Source organism: Callorhinus ursinus, unplaced genomic scaffold (assembly GCF_003265705.2).
Source record: "Callorhinus ursinus isolate GAN/ISIS: 27379988/994484 unplaced genomic scaffold, GSC_fseal_2.0 scaffold35, whole genome shotgun sequence".
NCBI lineage: Eukaryota > Metazoa > Chordata > Mammalia > Carnivora > Otariidae > Callorhinus > Callorhinus ursinus.
Window position 1 is genome coordinate 102,412 of NW_027397097.1, and position 24,694 is coordinate 127,105.

General features: G+C 42.8%; 1 protein-coding gene and 1 long non-coding RNA gene across 2 annotated transcripts in view; both read right to left on the reverse strand.

Moving 5' to 3' along the window:
- Positions 1-6,679: 6,679 nt before the first annotated feature.
- The window catches only part of LOC141370455 (uncharacterized), a 55,456-nt gene continuing 37,441 nt past the window's right edge, over positions 6,680-24,694 (reverse strand). The window contains exon 2 of the long non-coding RNA XR_012374490.1: positions 6,680-6,905. This is a non-coding gene — a long non-coding RNA (uncharacterized lncRNA). The remainder of the gene's footprint in view (positions 6,906-24,694) is intronic.
- On the reverse strand, positions 14,108-15,064 carry OR52D1 (olfactory receptor family 52 subfamily D member 1). Its single transcript, XM_025848547.2, has one exon. It carries the CDS (start codon positions 15,062-15,064, stop codon positions 14,108-14,110), a length of 957 nt encoding a protein of 318 aa, XP_025704332.2.

Sequence of the window (24,694 nt, forward strand, 5' to 3'; positions counted from 1 at the left end):
CTCTATCCTAATGCAGGGCCGGGCCCCTGGGAGGCACTCAGTAAAGACTGAATGAATGAACGCTGAATGATGAGTGAGGAAACGAGCAACCAAATGAGAAAGTGGTTAGGAAGACGAAGCAGATGTGAACTGATAGAGGGTAGCCCAGGACGGGGCTTGTGCTTGGGGAAATGGGGACTGCTGGAGTTTGGGGAAGAGGGCATCTCGCAGGCTGATGTGGCCAAAACAGCAGGCTTCTCCAGATGTCTTATTTGCTCCCTGCAGTGACTCTCACCCTCTATCAGGAGGTCTAAATCCAGGACCTGCCCCTGGGGAGGACTCGCAGCTGGGGTTGTGTATGTGCAGAAGAGAACCAGGGTCAGTTTAGGTGATACTGGGTCTAGTGCCTGGCTCCACCCAAGGAAGATGTACCCTTTCTTCAGACCGAGAGATTTGCTAGAAAGCAAAGAAAAAAAAAAAAGAGAGAGAGAGAGAAAGAAGCAGCAGGAGGATTGAAGTCTGTAATACTGTATCACATAGCCAGTCAGGTAGGTGGACGGACAACAAGTTAAGAGCAAAGCATTATTCAAACAACAGGAAGTGATTTTATGCACCTGTTCTTTTTATTATTATTATTATTATTCTCCTCCTAATACTCCTGTCATAAATACACATTTTTTCTAGATATTTTAGGGGTTCACTACTTATATTTAATTTTAAATAATAGTTAACATTTATTGAGGTTTTCCAAGTGCCAGCCCAGTTCCAAGCTCTTTATATCTGAATGCACACAATAGTCCCCTAATGCAGGTAGTGTTACTATTCCCATCTTTCAGATGAGCAAAACTGAGGCATAGGGAGAGGGGAAATTTCATGGCTTAACGTTATACAGCTTCTGCATAAGGGAGGCAGGATTTGAAATTAGTCTATTCCAGAGTCCACACTCTTAACCACTGCGCTCAGTCAAATTAATTCATGCTTCAATCCGTACCCATAAAGAGTAAAAAGGGGAGGATTTGTGGCATTTAATTGGGATCTTTGCCTCCCTGCAAATGCCTACCGTGGACTGGAATATTTCCTTTGCCATATCTTATATATGTTTATATATGTGTATTTATGGTGTTTTTTAAATTTAATCAACTAGTGCCACACTTCTTAAATTGTTTTAACTTTGAAATTCTTAATGACAGAATGTTCAATGCTTGACTCATTATTCCTTTGCAAAATACCATTGTTTAATTTTGTCTGTTTTTCTGCATATACTTACAGTAGATGTCAAATTTCAGGAAAAGCCAAATGAGATCTTGATTGGCCACTACATTTACAAATTAGAGAGAATCGAGAATTTTACAACTGGCAGTATTTCCTTTTAGAATGCGAAATGTTCCCATTCAAATTTCCTTTGTTTGCTCTAAAGAAGTGTAGTGTCTCCAACAGCTGGTGAACAGAGTGGGAGGGATGGGAGTAGGCAAAGTAGATGAGGGGGATTAAGAGGTATAGACTTCCAGTCATAGAATAAATCCGTCATGGGAACGACATGTACAGCACAGGGAATATAGTTAGTCGTACCGTAATAACGTTTGGTGACAGAATGCATAAAAATATCAAAGCACTATAATGCACACCTGAAACTGATAGGATATTGTATGTCAATTATACTTCAATAACAATAACAAAAGAACTGTAGTTTCTTTTGTTACTTTTTTTGTTACTTCTTTTGTTTTATTAGTCCTATCCCTTAGGGTTTATTTCAATGTTACATTTTTCTGGTTATTTGGAGTGAAATTTTTTTCCCTTATATTTTCAGGATACATATGGTTGTGGTGAAACTGTGCTGTCACCAATTATATTATAAATTCTTATTTTAGACAGGTTTTTTGTTGATTCTCATGCAAACAAGTATATACATCCTTGAAAAACAGTTATAAAGACTCTAATGTTCTAATAGTTAAGCCTCTTTTCTAAAATGAATTTGAATTGTTTTCTCAGTTTAAAAGCAACATATAAGTACAGTTAATCCTTGAACAACTATGTGGGTCCACATATATATGGAATTAAAAAATTTTTTTATTATGTTCAGTTAGCCAGCGTATGTTTTTATCGTAGTAGAATTTTAAATTTTTTGGGTTGAGAGCAAAAACCACAGACATTTATTTACAACTACCCACCCCAGTCTCCGTGACATCAAATACAAGTCAACTGGCACAGAGGTTGTACCTGCTGCCCTGTAAGTAGCGGGCTGGGGGGGTGGCCCACAAAGACCAGGACCGGGCTGGGCTGTAGGTCACTCCATGTGCCCACGGTGCAGTCAGGTCCATCGCCCGGGGCTGGTGGGCAGGGGGCTGGGCTGGAGTGGAGGAAGGCGCCCAGAGGGCAGGGATGGCACTGTGCAGGAGCCCCGCACCTCCACTGTTCCCAGCTCCCTCACCCCACTGCCCCCTCCAGCCCCCCCGCCCAGAGAGGCTGGCGCACTCACTTATGGTGGACTCACTTGTGACAGCAGCTGCACATGGCCAGGGCTGGGGGGTATACCTCCAGGAGGCAGATGGAGCAGTTCCACTGTGCCTCCAGGCTGTGGTTGCTGCCCACGGCCCACTCAGGGGCTGCAGTAGGATGGAGGCCACCAGGCTGCAGAACATTGCCATCTTGGCGCTGGGCCCAGGGCTGCCTCCCCGGTCCCAGCCCTACCTGCCGCTTACAGGTGGAGTTTTTTTTTTAAATAAATTTACATACAATACTGTAAATGTGTTTTCTCTTTCTTATGGCTTTCTTCATAACATTTTCTTTTCTCTAGCTGACTTTATTGTAAGAGTACAGAATGTGACACATACAACCTACAGAATGTGTGTTAATCCACTGTTTATGTTATCCCTAAGGCTTCCGGTCAACAGAAAGCTATTAGTAGTTACATTTTTGAGGAATCAAAAGTTATATGTGGATTTTTTACTGCACTTCTAACCCTTGCATTGTTCAAGGGTCAACTGTGTATCTCAGATAATATAGGTAAGTAAAATAAGAACATAAAAACTAGCAATGCTAATACCATGATGGTTGTCCTTCCAACACATGTTACAAACCTGTGCTACTATTGTAAATAATGTTTCATAACCTGGTTTTTTAACTTGATAATAAGTCAGGAAGCTTATTTTCTAAGTTACAGAGGAGCCTTTTGCAACTCATTAGTTTAACCAATATTTCCTGAACACTTTCTATATGCCAGAAACTATGCTTGGTGCTAAGAATTCAATGGTGAAAAAGATAGATACGGTTCTTGCTCTAAGGAGCTTACACTATAGTGGAGATAAGAGACTTCCAACGAACAAGAGATAGAAGTAATAGCTAACACAGCACTCACTGAGACCAAGGCACTGTTTAATAAGCTTTGTGCCTATTAACATTTAATTCTTACAACAACCCTGTAAGGTTGGTACTCTCATTAACCAATTTTACAGATAGGTAAAGGAAGGTGTTGGAATGTTAAATGTCTAATCCAAGGTTGCACAGCTAAGCAGTGGTGGAGTTGAAGCTGGGATTTGAACCCATGTTTCTAGAGGCCACACTCTTAATCTCTATTCTATTGCAAAAATAATTTTGAATTATAATAAATTTCATGTGGGAAATAGACCAGGTAATTTAATAGTGCATTTAGAGGGAGGAGGGGTATATATTTAGAAGAGTGGTCAGAATGTATCTCTCTGGAGGGAGTATTTCTGCAGAGACTTTAAGGGAAAGAGGAAGCCAGACATTCAGAGAGCTGGGGGAAGAATGTTCCAGGAAGAGGGGAAAGTGTAGCGGAGTTCCCTGAGTTAGGTTAGAGTTCAACAGGTTTGAAGAAAAAGGAAAGAAGGCCAGTGTGCCCAGAGTAGTGAGAATGGGCAGGGAAGAGTGCTTCGAGGTGAAGTGGGAGAGACAGTGGGCAGGATGGTGCAGGGTTGTGTTGCCTCCCACTGAGTATGGAGTGTGGATTTCTTTCTCCTCTCTGGGGAGCATAAATGAGAGGCTGGCAGGGGTGGAAACAAAGTCAAGATAGAAGATCCTGCTGTCATTCAGGTGAGGGATGGTGTTGCCCTTAGACTGGGGTTCTCTACAAGGGCATATGGCAAGAAGTGGACGGCTGAAGAATTTTTGGAGATATAATTGACAAACCCTTCTGATAAGATCAGATGCGCAGGTTTAAAGAAAGGAAGGAATTGGGAACTCATTTACTTATTCAGCTAACATTAACTGAACGCTCTCTCTCTACCAGGTTCTGTGCTGCGTGCTGGAGATGGAAGGTGTTCTAGATCACAAAGTCCTGCCTTTGTGAAGCCAAAAGAAAGGAGGCAGATACACTACATAATGGAATTTCAAGCAAAGGAAGGGAGAGGCTAAGAAACACAGAGTAAGGAGATGGAAATTGACAGGTGGACTCTTCTGGGATTGTAATCACCAAGCACATCACGCCAGAGAGCATTTAAGCCGAGATGTGATGAATGAAGGGAGTGAGCAAATGAAAGTCAAGAGCACGAGGTCCCTGACAAATGGGATATCACTTAAAAAGCAGGCACGAGCAGGGTGTGTTCCAGAATACAAGAAGGCTGCTGTGCCTGGGGCAGGGTGCCCCGGAGATGGGTCAGGGAGTCAGCCCGGGGCGAAATTATCAGAGCGTTTTAGACTTGGTAAAGCATTTAGATTAATCTAAGTAGCACAGGAAATCTTTTGGTGGTTTTGTGTAAAGAGGTGAGGTTAATTGATCTATATGTGCTACTGTGGGAAGTAGTGACTGTAATGGACCAAGAGAGGAAGTAGGGAAACCAGCTAGGAGGATACTGAAAATGTCAAGGTGGGGCACCTGAGTGGCTCAGTTGGTAAAGCATCTGGCTCTTGATCTCAACTTAGGTCTTGATCTCAGGATTGTGAGTTTGAGCCACGCATTTGGCTCCATGCTGGGTGTGGAACCTGCTTAAAAAAAAAAACAACTGTTGAGGTGATCAGAGTCAGGACGCATGTTGAAGAAAAAGCCCTAAATAATTACTGATAAATTAGAAGTGCAAAGAAAGGACTCAGGGGTGATTCCTGTGTTTCTGGCCTAAACAACTAAATGAATGATGGTATGAGAAGGGAGAAGGGGCTGGGGGGGGGAGCGGTAAGTGGAGATTCTGTTCTGACATGAGCTGTCTTGCTTGTAAAACTAGCCGAGATAGGGAAGACTATGGGAGAAACAGGTTTGTAGAGAGAGAGACAAGCGTTCATTTACTGTTTTATATGATTCCATTTATCATGACAACAAAGGATTCTCATATATGTTTGCTCCATGTTCATCCTATTTTTGGACTTGTTTAGGTGAACAAAACATCACAAACTGTCATGACAATAAGTCAGTGTCTGCGTCTTTACTTCAATCTCCCTTTCTCCCTCCTAACCTCCCTCCTTCCCACCTTTCCTTTCTTCCTTCCTACATGTATTTTATTTAGTGTTTGCTAGCAACGGGGTTACGGTAGCAAATAAGGTCCCTGTTCTCATGGAGCTTATGTTCTAGTGAAGGGACATGGAAACATAAATGAATAGTAAAGAAGAAATAATGACACAATGATAAGTTCTATGCAGATAATTAAAATAGACTACTAAGATACGAAATGGTTGGGAAGGGCTTTGTGAAGAGATGATTTGAAAGGTAAGAAGGATGAGCCTTGTAAAGATTAAGTGGACAAGCATTAAAGGCTTAGGGAACAACAATTGCAATGACTTTAAAGATGGGAAGGCACTTGGTCTGTTTCAGATATAAAAGGGAGGCCGGTGTGGCCAAGTTTTGTAGAAAAGGAGAAAATCATCATCAGGAAGTCAAGGAGATGAGCAGGAGTCCAACCAGGGGAGGCTTTGTAGCTAGACAAGGAGTCTGGATATTATTGCAAAAGTGATATGGACGTAGTCTTTGCTACTCCCATCAGAGGGTCTTTTTTTGTTTAATTAAACAAATTTATAAGATTATCATTATAAACCACACTCAAACCTACTCAGTGTATTATAGGAGGGAAAACACAGCTCACTAGCAGGACAGAATCAGGCATTTCTCTCTTAATGGGAATCCTTATAGCGCTTCCTGTTCAGTTATGTCTAATAAAACTATTATTGGGATGGGAAAACCTTAGCCGATCTCTGTGAAAAATATGGGAATGTAATACGTTTTCTGGAAATTAGATCTTAATAAACTTTAAATCAGGTGCATAAAGTCAGCATTTTATTGAATCTGGTTGGGGTCCTGGGTCTAAGAGAAGATACCACACTCCCCTCACCAGGCTGCTTGGAGTTGTCTCCATCATCTGCAGCTGAACATGTCTCTGGGCATTTGGTCACCCCTGACAGGCACACCTGTTCTCAGTATCTCCCAGTCTAGTTATGGACCTGACCACAAGATGTGCCGAAGATCGGCAGTGACTGTAGTGTTGAAATCATACTCAATATTTGACAAGTGTCTGCTCTGTGTCAGATACTTTGGATTGCACTTTATATGCATTATCTCCTTCAATCTTCAAAACAAATCTGTGAAAAACTGCCACTTTATAGATGATGAAACCCTGGCTCAAAAGGGGTAAATGACTTGTTGAAGGTTATTAAGTGGTAGGAGTGGGATTTAAACCAGGGCTATTTTCCTCTAGAGAGTCCACATTCCCCCTTTTTTGTCCTAAGTAGTAAGTTTTAAATTGATTAAATAAATACCAAGTTGATTGTTTTATTTTATTTTCCAATTATAAAAGGAATTTAGGTAAAATGTAAAATATTCCAATGATGTCGGCTTCTCAGGAAGGATGAAGGGAGATTCTTGTGTTGAAGAACTCAGCGGACGACATGGGCAGGGCTCCCTCACTGAGACACAGTGTGTAAATGGACTGGCAAGGGCTGTCAGTGGGTGCTTGGGAAGGAGACATTCCAGGTCCTGACACTAGAGCCTGAAAGAGAAGAGAGAAGGGATGCTTCACCTCACAGGCTATGTAGGAGAAGAAAAAAAAAATCCCTGGAAACATGAGGTAGGAGAAAGCAATTCTGGATGACTGTCACCCAGAATGCTCTTCAACTCCTGTTATGTATTAATTTATTAGCTAATGCAAAGCCAGGAACGTTAGCTTGAAGATACAGTTCTGCTGGGTGAAACACAAAGAAACTTCCCCAAAGGAACTGGTTTGACTAATAATGTTTGTATAGTAGAAGTTGTTCTGCGATCTGGGCATTCCCAGGAAGGGCCCCCTAGATTGCTTGCTGCCAGCCAGCCATGAGGCTCATTCTATGAAGCTTCCTCAGACTGAGAGGGTCTTTGAAACTCAGGAAACACAACTTATCAGAGTCTGGATATTGGTTGGATACAGGGGACACTGATTCAAACTAGTCCAAGTTTAAGAACATATATCAATACCTAGTAGTAGAGAAATCTAGACGCTCATTCGTTTCCCATATCCAGCAGAACCTTCTGAAGGTGGTATTATAGACAGCCAAGTGCTAATTTTGTAGCCCTTGGAAAAACCAGAATCAGAAAAAGGATCAAGGATATAATGGTAAAAGTCTGGCAGCCTGATGTATCCATCTTCACAGTAAAAAAATACAATTGCTGCAGAGATCTGACAGATTTAACATGGAGTCCCACCTGCCTGGAGTGGTCAAAACAGTGACTTAGAGAATCATCATTTTTCTGCCTTTGCAGTTGAAATATGTCAGCTTCCAAGGGACAATTTTCATCTTCAAATGGGTCTTAGATTTCATCACTGTTAAGTCATAAAGACCTAGAGTAAAATTATTACTTTCTTATAATTTCTTTTGCCTCAGCTCTAATCCTGGAGAGTTGAGATCATAGCTTATGTCTCTGAGAACTACTTACAACAGAAGTTCTTGGGGAACATGATGTTGTTTTTCTTAGAACTGCTTCAGTAAGTTACTTAGCCTGGTGAGCCTTGGAGACACAAGCTGCCCTCAAGCCCCCACTGAGGTTGGATGGACTAACTATACACATCTTCATTCTGTTCATATAGAAACAAGGGAATTTGTGACCTTAGGGGAACTGGGCCATGGTCAGTATACAGCCATTTAGTGGAAGACAGGTGACTAGAACGAGCACTTCCTAAGCCAGTTCTCAGACCAGTACCTTTCCTACTTAGCTATATTTGTTTACCAATCTCAGGTGGTATGATTTTCAAAAGTGAAATAGGCTGGGCACAACAGGTTTCTAGACAGAAACATTTAATTTTTTTCTATTGCTCTTTAAGTCAGATTGTAAAGAGAACCTACCTCGGGCAGGTAGAAGAGACCTCTGCCCTTCCCCCATACAGGTCTACTTTTCAACTGTGACCTCATCACTGACATCATATCCCTTAAGGCTGGCCTTAGCGAAGGACAGCCAACACCTCTATGGAGCTGGGTGACCTCGGGCTACATTAGGAAGTGGTGTCCGGAGGCCGTGTGTGAGTGGATCTCCCTCAACACCTACTGGTCCCTGCACCCAGGTGTGCTTACTGCTGCACCTGGGCTTCTACAGGTCCTTTGGCTGTCCTGCATTCTGCTCTTGAGGAAATATGGTTCGGGCTAGGGAAGAAGCAAGGGACAGCCGGCTGGTGTCTGGTAGGGAGATGTCATCACGCATTATCAGAGTGTCTGTGAAGACCCCACAGGACTGCCAGGAATTTATGCTGGCAGAAAATAGCAGTGTCCACCACTTTAAGAAACAGATCTGCAAACGCCTTCATTGTGACACCGACCGATTGGTGCTCATCTTCACTGGAAAGATCCTCCGGGATCAAGACATCCTGAGCCAGCGTGGCATCCTTGATGGTACTACGGTCCACTTGGTGGTGAGGACCCATCTGAAAAGACCTCCGCCTGGTCCCGGAACTCTGTCAGACCCCATTGGTCGCTGCACGCATCACTCTGAACCCTCCACCTCAGAGAGCGCCGGGATGCTGACCAGGCTGTGCCGGCTGGTCTGGAGCTCACCTGATCTGGCTGACTTTCTTGGCCAGCTGGCTCAACTCTTAATGGTCGCGCCTGAATTGGTGGTGCAGTTCTTGGAAAACCCTGTGGTTCAAGGCCTGGTGAATGAGAAACCACCCAGTGCCAGCCATGCTCCTGAATCCTCAAGGCCAGTACAGAAATCCGAGCCAGCTCTTAAGGCTCTGGAAACCTTGCAGAAACCAGCCCAGCAACAGGAGCTCCTGCAGGCAGATAAGCAGGGGCTAGAGGCGTTGAAGGCAGTGCCGGGTGGTGACAATGCTATACATCCAGTCTGCTCTGATACCCAGCAGCTCATGCTCTTCACTCTGGCCCCACGGGCTGCCTCCAAAGGCCACAATCCAGGTTCAGAGCTTTGCAAAGAGGAGGCCAATGCTAACATCAATACTAACACTACCACAGCCATCCCCGCAGCCTTGGCACCGGCCAGGACATTGGCACAGAAGGTCAGGGCAGGAGAAGTTACCCACACCAGGTGCGTGGTCTCAAATCAGGCCAATTCAGAATGTGGGACTGGTATGCCAGATGTAAACTCAGGCCCGGATCTTCTCTCCCAGGAGAACCAGCAGCCTGTAGGGAGAGCCACTCTAACCGGTCAGCTGAGACCCTCGCCCTTTGCCTTGCGTAGAGCCTTGCATGTCCTGCAGCAGAATCCAGCTCTGCTACACCAGTTGGCAACTGGAAGCCCCCTGCGACATCATATGCCACTACTTCCCATCCTGACCAATCCACGAGCACTGCAGGCATTGATACAGATAGAAAAGGGCCTGCAGATACTGTCCAAGGAGGTGCCTGGGCTGGGACCTTGTTTATGGGGGCCAGGTAGGCCACCTGGGACTAGAGAACCCCCTGAAACCAGGGGTGGAGGGCAGGGTCAGAGAGCAGACTTGGTGCAACCCACCTTGGCTGTTCTTCAGCTTCTCCACGCATTGGCCAATACCTGCTCCCAGGCCACACAATCCTCATTACCCTTATCCGCCCTCACTGAAGGCTGCTACCAGCAAGAACTGGAGCATCTAAAGGCCATGGGTTTTGCTAATTGTGATGCCGATCTACAGGCCCTCATGGCCACAGGGGGAAACATTCATGCTGCCATTGAGAGGCTGTTGGGGGTACCAGAGGCCCAGGTCCCTCCCGCTGATGCCCACAGCACATGGCCACATGGAGAGGGAGGGAGAGGAAGGGGAAGGGGAGGGGAGGGGAAGTAGCATATTTTGAACTCCTCTTACTCAGCTCGTGCGCACACTTGAACAGCTCCCTCCCTCACTGCCCAAGCTTGTTCTACATTAAAAAGATTGCTTGGATCTCATGTGTGATGTCAATTTGGGGGCAGGTGGGTGAAGAGAATGTTGTTTGGGGGAGAGATTGATCGTGTTACAGGGTCCTGGGTCCAGGCTGCTCTTATTCTCACACCCCTAATCTCGGAGTGTTTTCCAAATGTGGACGTGAGGTGGGAACGTCCTGAGTGTTTTCAGCAATTTAGTTCCCCACCAACATTGTCATCATCATCACAAACCACATATGCTCCAACTCCAGGGCGACTCTGAAGGAATCCTGGCTTTTGTTCCCCCCGGAAGCCACTCCCTCTTTCACCAAGTATCTCCGTCTTCATGCCCAGTCTCTCCGTATTACAGAAAGCCCGTCCAACCTCCCTCTCAGCTCGGGCTCTTTCTCTCTTACCTGCCTGTGTCAGGATCCTGCTTTGTGAGGTGAACTCCCACCACTTCTGAAACCCCATCCTCTCCTCCTGGGCAGGTTTCTTCCCTTTACACTGTAAAGTGCTTGACTCTGCTGCCCTATCAGCCACCGAAATTCTCTCTCCTTTCGTCTCTGAATTTCTCCAGAGTGGCCACGTCTCCCCATCCTCTGCAGCCAGACACTTACCCCCAGGATAGTGTAGAAGCTTTCTCAAAACCTCCTCATGCCTCATCTTCTCATTTTTTTTTTCTTTTGTACAAAATCTGATATACTGACCCATCTTTCTTTAAGCTGCTTTATTTAATCCATTTTCTTATCCATTTTTTGTTTTGTTTTGTTTTTATAGAGTGGTGCTTCCTGAGAGTATGCTACACTGATTCTTTATCTTTCAGGGAGTTTGACCATGTCCGTGGCTGTGGCTCTTACTTTTGTGTTCACGGTTCCTTCATCTCTGAAGGAGATGTCTATTTGTACTTTCTAAGGCCTACCAGCCTTCTCCTGGGTGTCACAGAGGAACCTGTGGCTCCGCATGGCCAGATATAGCTCAACATCTTTCCCCAGGCTCCATTCCTACTCTACATTCTAGGGTCCCTGTGTCTTGGTGAGAGTCTCTAATACTTTCCTAATCCACCCATTCTCTTCTGTAAACTCGGATCAGTCAATGAGGTGATTCACAGTGTAGGCATATGAGGTGTGCCCCAGAGGACCAGGGGCCCTGTGAAACCATGCAGCAGGACACTATCTGATGAAAGAGAGAGGTGGGAAGCATGTTGGGGGTGTTACTTTGGGGAAACCAGGGACTGTAGATTCAGAGCTAGCCCCAGGGGCCAAATGACTCTGGGCTGAAAAACTACTGAATCTCATGTTTCCTGGGGGCTGGGGAGGATGGACATCTCTGAGCTACACACTGTGACTTAATTGTTTTGTGACACTGCATGAACCTCGAGACCTGAAGATTGTGGCAGTCAGGGACTTGGCATAAAATATCTCTGGGGCCGCATGACCCATCAATGATCCCGATACAGTTTACTTTTCACTTCCCTGTGGCACCGGGATATTGGTCTGAATTTCTGAGATTAGTGATGCACATTGGGTCCCAGGGAAGAGTGGGAGTCTGGGGATGAAGTGGGTGCAATAGGCAGGGCCGTCTCCTGGGCTCCTAGAAGCATGCTTTCTCCTTTATTGCATGGGCTCCAGTAGCCGGACAGCTGAGTCAGAGGGGAGATCTTGGCAATAACGTTAATAGTCTTCCTATGGACTAGAACTGCCACCTCCAGTCTTCTGGAAGGCCTAATGGCTTCTACACATCACCCTCCCCTTCTAGGAACTATTGCATTTTAGCTTCAGGATGATAAAAGAGCCCAAACGAGAACTTTAGGGAGTGGAGCTTGTCGTCACAGCAGCAGAACCCTCCATCTGTCTGTTATGTATGGTCTGTGAAACTTGGAGTTTGGTCAATAAGGGGAAACCATGGGGAAGAACCGCCCTGTGCTGTATCCGCAAGGTATCAGTCCTGAGTATAGGCCGCAGCTAGACCACTGTGCCGTGGTGTCAGCAGCTGTGTGATCCTGCACCCCTCCTTCTCTTCTAGTCTCTGCTCTACACTCTTTGACCTTTCTCCTTCGAGCTCTTCTGAGGCCACAGACATAGCTAGAAGAGGAGGACAGCCCAAGTTATGACGGATGGTTGGTGAATTTGTGGGCGAGATGAGGGAGGAACTAGGCTGCAAACTATGGGACTTGTGGCCTAATATCAGACACATCATTTGCCCACTCATGAACCTGAATTTCCGTACCAGTCCATCAAGTCCCTTATAGCTCTATGGTCCTGAAAATCTAGTCCAGAGATGGGTGCATTTTAAATATTACTAGGGGAGCCCAGAGTTCTGAATCCTGGCCCTGCCTTTGGTACTAACTTCCTGGGTTATTGACCCCCACTTTCTTCCGGGAAAAATGTGAGTTTCATGGCAGGTAATTAGTGTGAATGGTGAGCAGTTGCCTTGTGAAGGGGGCCTTTTGATTAAATGAAGCCAGGATCTTAGGGGGGAGCAGGCATAAGGCCCACAGAGAAGCACTTCAAGAGCAGAACAGCAGTTCCCTTACTCATTCCCACCTTCAGCTTCTTTTTACATATTTTTCTCTGTTCCTGAAATCATTGCACTCCTGGGTCTCTTTACCATTTACTACCTCAAGAAACAAAGGGTCTTCACTTTTGTTGCTGTGTGTTCCTGCAGGTTGGCATCCTCACACATATCACATACTGGATAATGCATGAGCTATGGCCCATATAGATGCATAACCTTAGGAATATTAACCTCTCTGAATCACAGGCTCTTAATTTAAATTGCAGACAATAATCACATTTTGAATTATTGGGAGCAGTAACTGGGGACTTATTTGTGTATTTTAGAACCGAGGTCACTAGGGCAAAGGAGGGTTATTTAAAAAGACATTTTGGATTTTGAACAGGAATCCCTGAATTCTAAAGCAGGGATAATTTTATAGCAAAAAAGGAAAGGGACTTCTGAATGGAAGACCAGAGGAGGAATGGGAGAAAATACAGTTTTAATGAGCACTATTCATATCCCAAGCACAATCTAGATATTTTAGAGATGTTATATAACATAGTTATCATAACCCTGTGAAATAACATAATGAAAAAACAGTCCTAAATAAGTTATGAGTTGGCTAATAATTTTCAGACTTTACATAACATTCTCGTATTTATTTATTGATCATTTTACATGTTAGCCACTATCTTGAGTTTTCTACATTCATTAACTTACTTATTCCTAGAGACAGCATTAAGAGTTATAGATTTAAAAAAAAGGTCAGATATTAACATTTATCCATTTGACAGTTGGCCAAACTGAGACATAGGAAGATTAAGCAACGTGCTCAAGGCTACAAAACTAGTATGCAGAGGAACCAGGACCCAAACCCAGGTACTCTAACTTTAGACGTTGTGCTCTTCATCACTGCCCAAAGCATCGGAAATCAGATTAAATTTACCTCAAATGTTCATTTTTTTTTTTAACTTCGACTTGCAGAAGAATATTCCCACTGTGAAGCCCAGACTGATTTAAGAGGAATTGACTTGATCTTTAGTAAGTCTCAGAAACATTTGCAGCAAAAGAAAAAAATGTTAGGTGCATTCTACCTGGCATATCATAGGTACTGAGATTTCTCCAAAGCATGCTTATTCCTATTTGTGAAGTATTCTCAAGAGTAAAAATACCATCATCTTTCTGAGCTCTTCAGAGCCACTCCAGGAGCCTCAGGAACATGGTATGTTCAATATGATTTTTGATACCTCCAATTCATCTGACCTTCTCTTTCCTTCCAGGGCTTCCTCTCCTGTAAACACATTTCTGTCATATCAGAGGTCTCCATCCATGTAAATGCATCTAGACAGCTACCATACCCATTTATTTTCCTTATCTCCAAACTGTGCTCAAATTTCATATTAAAAATTTCCACAAGTGAAGCAGTCTCAGAAGTCGCCTCTGAATCTCCTTGGTCCTAGCCCCATAGATGATTGGGTTGAGCACAGGAGGCACCAGCACGTAGAGGTTCGCCAGAAAGATGTGCACACTCTTGGGGACTTGGTTCTGGCCAAAGCGGTGGGTGAGGAAGGAGAAGAAGGCAGGAATGTAGGAGACCAGGATGACTCCGTGGGGGGAGCCACAGGTACTCAGAGCCTTGTGCCTGGCATCTTGAGATGGCAGGCGGAAGACAGCATAGAGGATAAAGCCATAGGAAATGGCAATGAAGATGCAATCCAGACCCATGGCCAGCAGAGCCACAGTCAGCCCATAGACAATATTGACAGTGATGTTGGCACGGGCCAGGTAAGCAATGCCCATATGCTCACAGTGTGTGGGTGCCATGATATGGTGATCACAGTAAGGCAGTCGCCTCAGCAAAAAGATGAATAGAGAGACCACAGCTATACTCTGGAGTACGCCAGCAAGGCCAATTCTGCCTATGATGCTATGGGTGAGGATGATTGTATATCTCAGTGGGTTGCAGATAGCCACATAACGATCCAAGGCCATGGCAAGAAGAACTGAGGACTCCAGAGCATAGATAGAATGGACACCAAACATCTGTGCCAGGCACCCCCCAAAGGTAATCTCACCAGCATGGAGCCACAAAATGCTCAGCATTTTAGGCACAGTGGTGGAGCTGAGAGCCAGGTCAGTGAGTGAGAGAAGGCACAGGAAGAGGTACATGGGTGCATGAAGGGCATCGTCTGTCACAGTGACCAGGATGAGGGCAGCATTCCCAGCCAGAGCTACCAGATACATGGCACAGAAGGGGGTGGCAATACAGATGTGGGCCCTCTCCAGCCCTGGGACCCCTGTCAGGAACAGAGTGGCGGGCAGACTGTCATCGCTGAGGTTGGAAGCTGGCATTCTGCATGGAAATAAAGGGCTCTACCCAAGGGGTGATGGTAGGACTGCCCTGTCGCATCAGGTCCTTGGTTCATTCACAAGTCAAACAATCTTGTCTAGGCTGAGAAAAACACATATTGTTTTTAACTTGTTCCAAATCTTAAAATACTCTATCACATATAATCCATTTTTTCCATCTATTTTCTATAGTCAAAATTCATGTTTTGATTTCCACATTCCAAGTGCCAGCTATGCCTAACAGAATCCTTTGTAGGATAACTGGACTTCTAAACGTCAGTCCTAATCTGTCACAGAAACTTTGCAGAACCTTGAGAAAAATCGTTTCCCTTCTCTGGACAGTCTCCAAGTAGGAAGAACAGTGAGTCTGGAATCCCAGTCACCGCTTTTCTACCTATTCATTGTTTAGCATTGGACAAGTTCCAAAATACTTTTCAGAGTCAACTTTCTCATTTATAAGTTGGAAATGACAGCACCCAGCTTCTTTATCTCATGATTTTGGGTAGGTAAGAAAGGGTTAAGTATATGGGATTAATATGTCTGTACACCAAAAATAGTGTCTTCCCCATTTGCGCAAGCTCTTTTTCCTGTAGCCACATTTTGGAGTGCTATAGAGTATTATAATTATTTTATGTCTGCTTTACCAAGGGGAGATCCAAGTTCAGAAAAATAAACTAATGCAATCCAGATCACATAGCGTGTTACTATCAGACTGAAATTACATCTCAGGTCTCCAGATTCAAAGTTTGGTGTTTTCACCTTACTTAGCCTCACTTATATGGCCCCAATACTTGAATTTTTTTCCTTGCCTGATACTCTAATATCAGTATCTAATGCTGCGATCACTTTACTCCTTATCTGGACTTCAAAGAGACAGATACTAGTGAAAGCCCTTTTCATTTGCCTGGGGACTTCTAGTGATGGCCCAGGCCACTGGAGGAAAAAATCATGGGTGGTGGAGTGGAGAGCTGGAGTCACTACCACCTTCGCCTGTTCTCCCTTCCCAGCCTATTCTTGCCGGCAAAGGAAGATTTCCAAAGATTACTATAAGGAATTTACCACTTTGTGAGCTACTCTGCCACTCTATGTGGGTACCAGAAAGCCTAGGTCCAAACAAGGCTGTTTTCTAGGAGAGCAATGTGAAAAAGACACTGAGCTGGAGCAACACTCTGGGTGGAATGGGAGCATCCTTCCAAATTCATCCCACTGGGCCTTGGCTCTGGGTCACTATGATGACTTGGAGAACTAGACTTTAATAATTGAACTCTGAGTTCTTTCTTGGCACATATTTTTTTTTCTGTAATCTGATTTCAAAAACATACCTGTGTCAAGTGACATGTGTTCGTAAGTTGAGCATGTTGAGGCTGGAGCTCTGTGATGGGTGTCACCTGTGAGCATGGCGCTGTGTGGGGAGTACAGGGTAGAGCAACAGCTTGTGCAGGTGATATGTGCCTGAATGCACTCGTTTCTTCAAGGATGTGAAAGCTGTGTTCTTGTGCAGGATGGGTGGATGTGATTTGGAGAATGATCGGGTCTGAGTGTGGAATCTGAGTTCAAAAGTCTGATCTGTCCTCACTTTTGTGAGCTCATTGAGTATCTCTAGCTTAGTTCTGAGTTCCAGCCTCCTCTGGTCAAGGGATTTGATAAGTGAGGTTATTTATTGACTCTCTCTGATGCTCAATTATGAAAACCCAAGGCTGTTGGCTCTAGAGACTTGATCCATGGTGCTCATTCTTAGGGGGACAATAGAGAGGGGTTGAAAAAAGAGAAAGACATGAGGAAAGAACATTTTCCATAGGGAATTTTCAAGGAAAGTGGAAATAAAATCTATTAAGTTTTATGTTTCTCTTCTCTTCCTTTCCCCTTTCTTTCCTTTTCTTCTTTTTCTCTGTTTTCCCTGTTAACTGTGGTATCTCTCTGAATTTCCACGTATAGTGGCCCATGGTATTCTGTGTATACGTGTTATCATGAATGCTATTGGTAAATACGATGGTAAGAAATGGTGGTGGAGAGGCCCAGGCTCCATTGTCCCATTAGCCTTCATAAGTTCAAAAATAAGTTATGAAGAATTTTAAGAACGTGGCAGCAGAATACTAAGTCAAATACAGGATCCTTCTGAGCATAGGCCTTATGCCACTGTGCAGGTTTCACACTCACAGAGCTCACCCTAGGAGTGAGGCCATCAGTTCTCTAGCCAGATGCACTCAGATCCTTTGACATTATCCATCTATCAAGCCTTTGCACTAAGGATTCCTTCCATCAAAGCCTTCAGAGTTCTGCACTCTTTTCCCTTGTTCATGCTTGTCTTCTCTCATGTTTTTCTTTTTTTAAGATTTATTTATTTATTTGAGAGAGAGAATGAGCATACACAAGAAAGTGGGGGAAGGGCAGAGGGAGAGGGAGAGAGAATCTCAAACAGACTCCATGCTGAGCAAGGAGCCCCACAAGGGGCTCAATCTCATGACTCTGAGATCACATCCTGAGCTGAAACCAAGAGTCAGACACTCAACCTTACTGAGCCACCCAGGTGCCCCTCCTCTCATGTTAGTACAAACTGTTGGTTTTCAAAAATTTTTGCCTTGGTACTTTCCAAAAGAATTTTGCAATAGTATATACTCCCTCAAAAATGTTAAGTTGACATCAAAAAATTATCATTTACTGTTTAAATATTAGAAAAAGATAAAATGTACAGTATAGTGTGAATATTGATGTTTTTAAGATAAAAATACCACATCAGTCTTTTAAGAGTATCCTATGGAATGTAAACAGCCTTGAAATTTTCTTCCCCTCATTTATTATCCATTTAAAAATACATGAACAAGCTTTCCATAACTATTATATTTTTCTTTTTTTAGAGAGAGAGAGCATCAGTGGGGATGGGGGGTTGGGGCAGAGGGAGAGGGAGAGAGAATCCAAAGCAGACTGCACGCTAAGCATGGAGCCCGATGTGGGGCTCAGTCTCATGACCCTAAGATCATGACCTGAGCTGAAATCAAGAATCGAACGTTTAACTTACTGAGCCACCCAGGCTCCCCTGTAACTGTCATAAATTTCAACATTATTGTTTGTCTCCTTAAAGTTGGTCCATTTTCCTGCATAGTAATTTTTGTGCTTAAAAATCTTGTGATGATCACTCTTCCTTCCTTGTTTGCAATAGAAATTTATATGCAAATTAGAACTATTTATTTTATTTTCTTCAATCATTAGGCTCTGCGTGTTAAAATGTTCTACAATTACAATTATTTTAAGTACACATTATACAAGCAATAAAAAGAAGCTTTAATTTCATAAATTATTACACATAAACCTATTTTAATACAAAGTTTTTCATAAGATAGATGGGGTTTTCTTATTATTCCTTCAATGAATTTATATATTCAAAAATTAATAGGGTGATAGTATGAGACAAGGTTCACCCTTAGTTATCTCCATTTAATTTTTATAAAACTAAGTTCTGGAAACTCTTGTTTTTAAATCAATAGCTACGAGTGGAAGGAGTTTGAAGTGTCTGGCACACTGACCTAACAGAGATTCAGTAAGAGCTGTAATCAATTTCTGCCGTGAGAAAGGAGATTGTGCTTGTAGAAGCTTAACAGAGAGTGCTCACAGAGCTGGGGCCCAGACCTTCAAGAATGGGCCACCAGGAGCTGGCGCTGGTATATGTGAGTTGTATGGAGGTAAGGGTGGTGGAATAAACACCACAAACTGGAACCGGATGCTTTTATAAGAATCAACTGCTGTTGCCAAGGATAAAATAGTTGCTTGGGTGACAATGACAGAAGCAGAAAGCTAACAGGAAAAGTAAATCTCTTCTTTTAGCTTCCAGTCTGTATTCAATGGCTCCTATTGGCAGAGCCTAACAATATATTTGATTTTTTGAACTTTCAGATACTGCCAAAATACTATAATCTAAAACCACCTATTAGTCTTAAAATAAGTATGTATAAGGCAGGGAAAGCAAACCCTAGCTGATATGTGGTCATGCAATTAATAAAGTGGCTTGCTCTGAGTCAGTTATTAAAATTATCCCTCTACATGTTGCTTAGGAAACAGAGAAGAACATGAGAAAGCACGAAATTGAATTTTAAATGTTTTTTTTTCAGATGACTGAATTTTTATAGCTAAGTGTATAATCATAATCTTAAGAAAGCTAAAATCAATATCATAAAAACTGATCTCTTTCTATCAGAGGTGGTTTTCTGGCGATTTAGGCTTTGTTCTTTCATCAAACTAGCTCCTTGGTATCTAACCTGGACCAATCTTATCATCTAGCTTTCTGATGGTAGCCCTAGGACCGCTTAATACTCTACAAAAAAAATCACAAATATCCACGAATTAACACAATGTAAATTTGCAGCCTCATATTTCAGCTTTACCAAGCAATTATTCTATCTGATACAGTTAATTTTCTCAGTCATTCCCCTTAACTGCCATCTCAAACATCCACTGCTCTCTTAGAACTTGCTGCACCACTTACACTAAACAGGTAGAATATTTAGAATTTGGTGACTACTTAAATAGATATGAAGAATGCATGAGACAAAAGATGTGTGGAATGATAGTTAGGTTTCAGCCTTAGCTACCAAAGTCATGCCACTCACTGAGAAGAGGAATCTAAGAAGAAAAAAAGTTTATATTCATATTTTAGACATTAGATTTTAAAGTTCCTAAGAAACAGCCGGTTAAAAGTGCCAAGTAGTCAGTTGGAAAATAAGAAATAAGTTAGGGCAGGATATACAGATGTGTTGATTAGTGTGTTTCAAAGATAGTGAAAATCTAATTTTTCTTCCAAGGTCATTCAGAGAGAGTACGTAGAGTCAAAACCGAAGCTAGCTTAGCAAAGAACCATAGACAATGTTAATGTTTAGGAGAGAATGGAGGGAGAGCCATTTGTAAAGGAAACTGAAGAGAGGCACCGAGACAGGTGGAGGACCTGAAAGAGTGACATTACTGGTCCAAGAAAGGAGAAAAAAAAATCAAGAAAGAAGTGAAGTCAACTGTATCAGTCTCTGGACTGAGAGTCCATTGTATCCGGTAATGTTGAGGTCAGCGGTGACCTTGGAAGCATAGTTTTGTGGTGTGACATTACTAAAATATAGTCCATTATGGAGTTAACGAGGAACAAGAAAGAAGAGACAGTGAGAAGAGGGGGTGGCCCATGAGCATGTCCATTAGTAGGTCACCGTGTATCCACTTTCCCCAAGCTGTAGAAAGTGCACTTCTCCTTATAAGACTTGAAGCACAGAAGGGATTGGATGTTCCAGCTAAAAGGATAATAGGTCAGAAGAAGTAGAGAGATGAGTTAAGACCAACACCTAAAGAAGTATGCATGCTCCTGTCATTGTTTAGCTTTTAAACCAAGTGAGATCTGTTTTGAAGCACTAAAGTAGGAAGTTTTGGTTTTTTTTTTTTATTTTAATTTTTTTTTATTATGTTGTTAGTCACCATACAGTACATCATTAGTTTTTGGTGTGGTGATCCATGATTCATTGTTTGCGTATAACACCCAGTGCTCCATGCAATACGCGCCCTCCTTAATACACATCACCGGGCTATCACTCTGCCAGTGGAGGGAAGGAATGGCTGAGTGCTGGCAGATTTGGTCCAGGGGCCAAAAGAAGTCTGTTTTGGGAATTCAGATGTTGAAGGTCTACTCTTGGGCAGATATGGTATCAATGAAATGGCAAAACAATCGGAAGAAATGTTACAAGATGTGACAACTAATCAGACAACACAGTTGAGACAAAATAGGTAACGATGTACAGAAATGTTCAGGCCATGGCTAATAATGTCAGTGCCCTTACTAAGAAAGCAGGGGGAAGAAAATAGTGGGCCTTTGCCTGTCCTTCCTCAGTGAAATCAGAAGACCCCTTTCGGTTCTTATTGTCCATGCCTGAGCACTCTCCAAAGTCCTGTTACTGACTGGAAACAGTGTCTCAGATTCCCATGCTGTCTGCTCTCTTTATTACAAATCTAGGTTAATCAAGAAAGTATGGTACTAATGTAAGGGGTAAACATATGCTAATTAAAAAGAATGAACAGTTTACAAGTAAACCCATACATCCATGGTCAATGGATTTTCAACAATTGTATTAAGTCTGTTTAATGGGTAAATATAATCTTTTCAACAAATGTTCCTGGGATAATTGGATATCCACATGAAAAAGACTGAAATGGGACCCGTCTCTCAACTTATATACAAAAATTGACTCAAAATAAAAAAACAAACAAACTGGGGCTCCTGGGTGGCTCAGTCAGTTAAGTATCTGCCTTTGGCTCGGGTCATGGTCCCAGGGTGCTGGGATCGAGCCCCATGTCAGGCTCCTTCTCAGCGGGGAGCCTGCTTCTCCCTCTCCCCCATGCTCGTGCTTTCTCTCTCACTCTCTCTTTCAAATAAATAAAAAAATCTTAAAAAAAAGAAAATTTAAAAAATTAACTCAAAATAGATAAAAAATCTAAATGTAAGGTGTAAACCTATAACACCTTTAGAAGAAAACTTAGGTGTATTAGACAGTGGTTGTTTTGGTATCACACCAAAAGCACAAGCAACCAAAGAAAGATATAGATTAATTGGACTTAATAAAAAACAAATCTTTTGTGCTTCTAAGGATAGTGTCATGAAAGTGGAAAGACAACCCACAAAATGGGAGAAAATATTTGCCAATCATGTATCTGACAATAGTTTCATATGCAAAATATATAACAATCTCTTACAACTCAACAACAAAAAGTCAAATGAACCATGATTTGAATAGACATTTCTGCAAAAAACAGACATACAAAGAGCCAATAAGCACATGAAAAGATATTCAGTTTCATCAGTCATTTGACAAATGCAAATCAAGATCACTATGCAATACCATTGCACACATATTAGGAAAACAAAACAGAAAATAAGAAATATTAGCAAAGATGTGGAGTGATCAGAATCCTCAAACATTGCTGGTGAAATGTAAATTGATGAAGCCACTTTGGAAAACCATTTGGGTTTTCTTCAAACAGTTGAACATAGAGTTACCAAATGACTCAGTAATTTTACTCCTGGGTATATACTCTAAAGAACTGAGGACATATTTCCACACAAAAGCTTATACATTAATATTCAAAGAAGCATTACTTGTAGCCCCAATATTAGAACAATTCAAATACCCATCAAGTGACCAATAGATGAAATGGGGTCTATGTATACAAAGGGAAATTATATCAGAAATGAAGCACTGATACATAATGAACCTTGAAAACATGCTAAGTAAAAGAAGCCAGACACAATCAGCAGCACATTTTATTACATTTAGATGAAATGTTCAGAAATAGTCAAGTCCAAAGCAACAGAAAGTGGATGAGTTGTCGCAGGGGGCTAGGGTAAATGAGAAGGGGCAGTGACTTTTAGTGGTGATGAAGCTTCTTGGAATGATGAAAACATTCTGCACTTAGGTATTTGTAATAACTGCACAACTTTGTAAATACACTAAAGATCACTGACTTGTACACTTAAAAACTGAATTTTACAGGGTGTGGATTATATGGTAATAGCAAACTTTCAAAAAGGAAATCATAAAACCATGTAATCTTTGAAACTTAAAAAAAAAAAAGTTCAACTGCCTGGGACCCAGCTGTTTATGTGACACCATAGATGTGACACCATACCTAAAGCAGATGCAAGCCCTTTGGTTAGGGGTACTGAGGAAGGGTTCAGGTTTGTCTCCCAGATAGTTGCTAGTGGCATTATGGGAAAGTAAAATGTTAACAGTCATAGGATGAGAGAGAACAGGTTTCATTTATTTTATCCTTTTTTTGTCCTTCTGTGTTCTCTAGTTGTTTTTGAGGGAGGTTGGACAGAGAAAGGCAAAGATAAGAAAGATAATCAAATATGAAAGAAAGGCTAAACGGGGAAAAAGATAAAGATGATAGTGATTAACAGGTATATGATGCATGTTCCGGGGTCACTGCTGGATAAAAATCTTAATATTAAGTTTTCTGAAAATGTTAAGTGAATAAATGAACAGTCTATGTTTGGCTGCAGCCCTGCTACTCAGTGGTATTATAACTTTGGACCTAATTTAACCCCTCGTGCACTCATTTTTCTCATCTGTAAAATGGGAAGTAAATATTTCTGGCTCCTGGGTGGCTCAGCTGCTTAAGCGTCTGCCTTCGGCTCGGGCCATGATCCCAGCATCCTGGGAAAGAATCCTGTGTCGGGCTCCCTGCTCAGCGCTCCGCCTGCCGCTCCCCCTGCTTGTGCTCTGTCTTTCTCTCTCTGTCAAAAAGAAAATAAATAAAATCTTAAAAAAAAAAAAGAAGTGAATATTTCTTTCTAAGTGTGATTGTTAGAGTAGAAAGAGATAAGGCTCATAAAGTTCTTGATGGAGTTTAGGGAACATTGTAAACACTCAGTATCATTGATGATTATTGCATTTCTATCACCTATGACCCAAGTCAGCCTTACATTCTGGCTTCCGATAGTCCCCTAAGAAGAGGGTCCTGGAGTGGGGACTTGGTTTGGGGAAAGGAAACCTTGGAGCTGAGGATCAGGAAGCCTGAGTTATATTCTTAGCTTCCCATTTACTGGCCCCCTGGTGTTCACACTCATCATCTGCTAGACTTGCCTTAAAACTCATCCTTAAGAGGATATCAGAAGCCATGAAGACATGGTGTGGGGACAGGTAAGCCCCGCTGAGCTGAGAGGAGAGGAGGCATTGTCTTGTCCTTGGCAAACAGGTCTGAATCACCCATGGGAATAGACAGCAAACAGAGTCCCCTGGGATTCCTCTGTGAGGACTCTAATCCCAGCAGGGTTTGACTGGGGGATATTAAAGGCTTACCACAGTGAGGCCCTCCACTGCTCGGAGCCTGACAGGAAGCTCCTGTGAAATGTGGTATGTGTAGGGTCTTCGACAGCCTTGGCGTAGGTTGGGGAAAACACAGCCCATCCTCCTGGAACACTTGGGGCATCGCCCTGTGATGTTCTTAGTATTCTCAAGAGGTGTTCTTGGCCTTATTTCTCTTCTTTCTTCCTCTCCATGTTTAATATTCTAGTTACTGTCTTCCCAAAATTCCTTCTCTGGTCTGGCATTCCCCTTCCCTCATTTGACTCTCCCATTTCCATAGTATTTCCTCTCTATTCTTTATCCACTTCTCTCTGTCTCTTCCCTGCCCTCCAGTTCTTCTCTTTCTCTTTATCATGTCTGTCTTCATCTTCTGGCCCACTTTCTGCTTTGCATGAACACTGAGAAAACAAGGAACAGAGTAGAAGACTCAGCTGAACGCTAACATCTCTAATTAGGACAGGAAGGAGGTACTGAAACTGACCTCTGCGGCAGCAGGCTTTTACTTAAGACAATTTTAGACTTCCTTAGAGTGGAACACGTGATGGGATGAAATGAAATCCAGGAGTGGGTGCTCAAGAAGGGAGTGACCCATGGTATCTCTTTAAGACCATCTCCTCTAAATTCCTCAGTTTCTTTGTGTGTCCTAATGAGAGCTCATTACACTGTGCACGGTTCCCAGGGCTTATCTGGTTCATCCTCCTACCTCTTCCAGTCCAGGGCTGCGGCTCAGCCTCCCCATCCTTCGGCAGTAGTTCTCTGAACCTTTGTCCCAGACCCTTATCCCTCTAGCAGGGAATTCCTCTCT